This window comes from Nanorana parkeri, unplaced genomic scaffold (assembly GCF_000935625.1).
Source record: "Nanorana parkeri isolate BGI_ZX_2015 unplaced genomic scaffold, ASM93562v1 scaffold84, whole genome shotgun sequence".
Taxonomy (NCBI): domain Eukaryota; kingdom Metazoa; phylum Chordata; class Amphibia; order Anura; family Dicroglossidae; genus Nanorana; species Nanorana parkeri.
In genome coordinates this window covers 323,091-325,996 of record NW_017306352.1, presented here as the reverse complement: position 1 = coordinate 325,996, position 2,906 = coordinate 323,091, and the positions used below count along the sequence as shown (strand labels likewise).

Here is a 2,906-nt window from a genome sequence, read left to right as displayed (position 1 = left end):
AGTCTTGCAGTGCATCATGGGACTTGTAGTTTCACCACGGCTGGAGTGCTGAGTTTGTCTATTCCTGCATGGGCCCCTCATACCGAACAACAGGGGTAGGCAACTTCGGCACTCCAGCTTCAGCAAAACTACAGGTTCACATCTTGGCCATCCCACAACGCACCTCCCGGGACAGCGCGTTTGTGCACGATCACGCACAGTGGTTGTCGCGACGTATGTTTTTTCAGCGGCAATTGTGCGCAATTGCACCAGCGGAATCGCAGCGGGAAACTGCGCAATCCGCCTGCCGTGACTGTGGTGCCGTTAGAAAAGAATGGCACCGCCAGCACGATCAGGGGTGGTGTGCGATTCCGTGACCACGTGGCCATCCGCACAGTTTCGTGCACGATTGCCTAAGTGTAAACCGGGCCTTAGTCTTGCTGTGCATTATGGGACTTGTAGTTTCACCACAACCAAGACTGCCTACATCAAGGGTAGGCAACCTCTGCACTCCAGCTGCGATTAAACTACAAAACCATCATGCTTTTGCCTCTGGGAGTCATGACTGCGGCTGTCAGTCTTGCAATGCCTCATGGCACTTGTAGTCTCACCACAACCAAGACTGTCTACAGCAAAGATAGGTTACCCTATCACCGCCGGATTAACGGTTTGTTTTCTGCTGTATTCTGTACACCTCTTTATTATTTTTTTATTTTGTATTTGTTTCTGGATAAAATCAATAAAAAACTATCTGATTTTTTTTTTTTAACTGCCTCCGGGCCGGCCGTAGTAGAAAAACGGCCGGCCCAGAGCTCTCTAGATCTGAGCGGGCGTCTTTAGACGTCCGCTCAGTCACGCCCCCTTGTAATTTTTCCTAATTATAATAAAAAATAAAAACCCCAGTGGTGATTAAATACCCCCAAAATAAAGCCCTATCTGTCCCCAAAAAATGGTATAAAATTCATTTCAGTACAGCGTTGCATGACGGAATAAACGTCAGTCAAAGTACTGCAGCGCTGAACACTGAAAAATGGCCTGGCCAGGAAGGGGGTCTAAACACCTGGTCTTGAAGTGGTTAAAGATAGGTGACCCTGGCATTCCAGCTGTGGTAAAACTACAAATCCCATCATGCTTTTGCCTCTGTGAGCCATGCCTGTGGCTGTCGGAGTCTTGCAATGCCTTATGGGATTTGTAGTTCCCCAACAGCTGGAGTGCCGAGGTCATCTATCCCTGCTCTACAATACAGTTGCGTTCATATCCATAAAAAAAGTCACAACTTTGGATCTGAAGGCGGCATTTTTCAAGTTTGTGTGCCTCAGGCATACCAGTGCAGTGTTTTTATTGCAACAGTTTTATCGATCGCTATTTTTTATTATGATCATGATGTCACCAGAAGTGTTTTATGTTCTTGCATGCAGCACATGAATCCTTGTACAGCAGACTGGTAAGAAGCTGCTCATCCCCAAAGATCAGACAGAGATATTCAGTGGGGGGGCGGAAGATTCTATCACACACACAGGATAAAACATCTGATGCAGCCAGAAAGGGGAAGTCGGCTTTTTCTCAGCCTTGTTTTGCTGCTGGCAGTTCCAGTTGTAAAACTTGAGCAGATTTCCAGAGAACCGAGCTGGGGGATGGGAGCGGCCCGCCTCCTGCTGGAGCCGAACCTACACAACCGAGTAAACAAGAGCGACTCCATTTTGTGACCCGAGGGTAGCCGAGAAAGGGGGAGGTGGGAGGGGGCGGAGTTGCCGAGCACTGCTCACCCATATTATTAATACGTATGAGCCTGGCTCTCCCCTCTCCACTAAAACGAGCAGTAATGCAAAGTCAGCTGCTCAGCGGCCATTGAACTACGCCACGGGGCAATGACAGGCAGGTCTGACAGGAATGCGACCTCTCACACAGTCGGCGCTCACAAACACAAAATGGCCGTACCAGAAAACAGAACCGCGCTTTTCTATTAAACACATCTTACATTCGACTTTATTTTTTTTTAAATTAAGCTACTCGAAAAAAGCGAACCAGGCAGCCGCAGCTTTGTCACATTCACCGCAAACTTCCCCTTATTTTTAAACTCCACCATCCACCACACAAGCGCTCGCAGCGGCCATTGGGCGCACTGAAGACGTCTTGTGAGCCTCCGCCGTCTTATATACCCGTCTAAAAATAGATAGCCCCGCCCGCCCTTCCCGGGGGAGGAGCGAAATTTCGAATCTGGCCAACAGCGGCGCTGGTTAAGGAAGGGTTTCGTCACGCGAGAGACCCCGCCGAAGAGCCGCGCGCCGGGATTGGGCGCAGCTGACATCATAGGGACATCGGGGCAGCGGGCGCGCGCTGATTGGTTCTCCTACTGAGCCGGCGTAATGGGATCACGTGGGGGAGGAGGGGGGGTGTGGGCAGGCTGGCTCCTGGGTTGTATAGGGAAGTTTTTGCAGTGGTTTACAGTTGCAGTCACTTCAGTGTTTGCAAATATTGTCTGCACCACTGAGCAAGTCCTGAGCTCCAGGAGGAGTCTGAGTCTTGTGTGTGTGTGTGTGTGTTTTTTAATTGCTATGCAATGACATTTGCATGAAAACCTGGCGTACTTATTCCATTCTACTGGGATCTATCCTCTGCAAGCTCTGGATTCTATTTTGTTATTGTTATTACTACAACGTGCTGTGACTCTATGGTAGCATTTCTATTTTTCTAGAACATTTACATTGACCTTTATTAGAATTTTTTAATTATTATTTTGCATCACCTTCCAGTCATGGATGTTCTACCCATGTGCAGCATTTTCCAGGAGCTTCAGATTGTGCACGACACTGGCTACTTCTCCGCTTTACCATCCCTGGAGGAATATTGGCAACAGGTAAATGAGGGGGATGCTTTCTGTCTTATTGTAGGAGATACCCCAGCCAGTGTTATTGCATTGCGTGCAT

The 2,906-nt window shown here is 48.7% G+C and overlaps 1 protein-coding gene across 2 annotated transcripts in view; it reads left to right on the top strand.

Annotated features, from left to right (window-relative positions):
• The first annotated feature begins 2,734 nt into the window (after positions 1–2,734).
• KLF6 (Kruppel like factor 6) overlaps positions 2,735–2,906 on the top strand; it is a 10,345-nt gene continuing 10,173 nt past the window's right edge. For both annotated transcript variants that reach the window (XM_018552330.1, XM_018552329.1), the window contains exon 1: positions 2,735–2,836. In XM_018552330.1, the coding sequence (XP_018407832.1) occupies positions 2,735–2,836 (102 nt within the window). The remainder of the gene's footprint in view (positions 2,837–2,906) is intronic.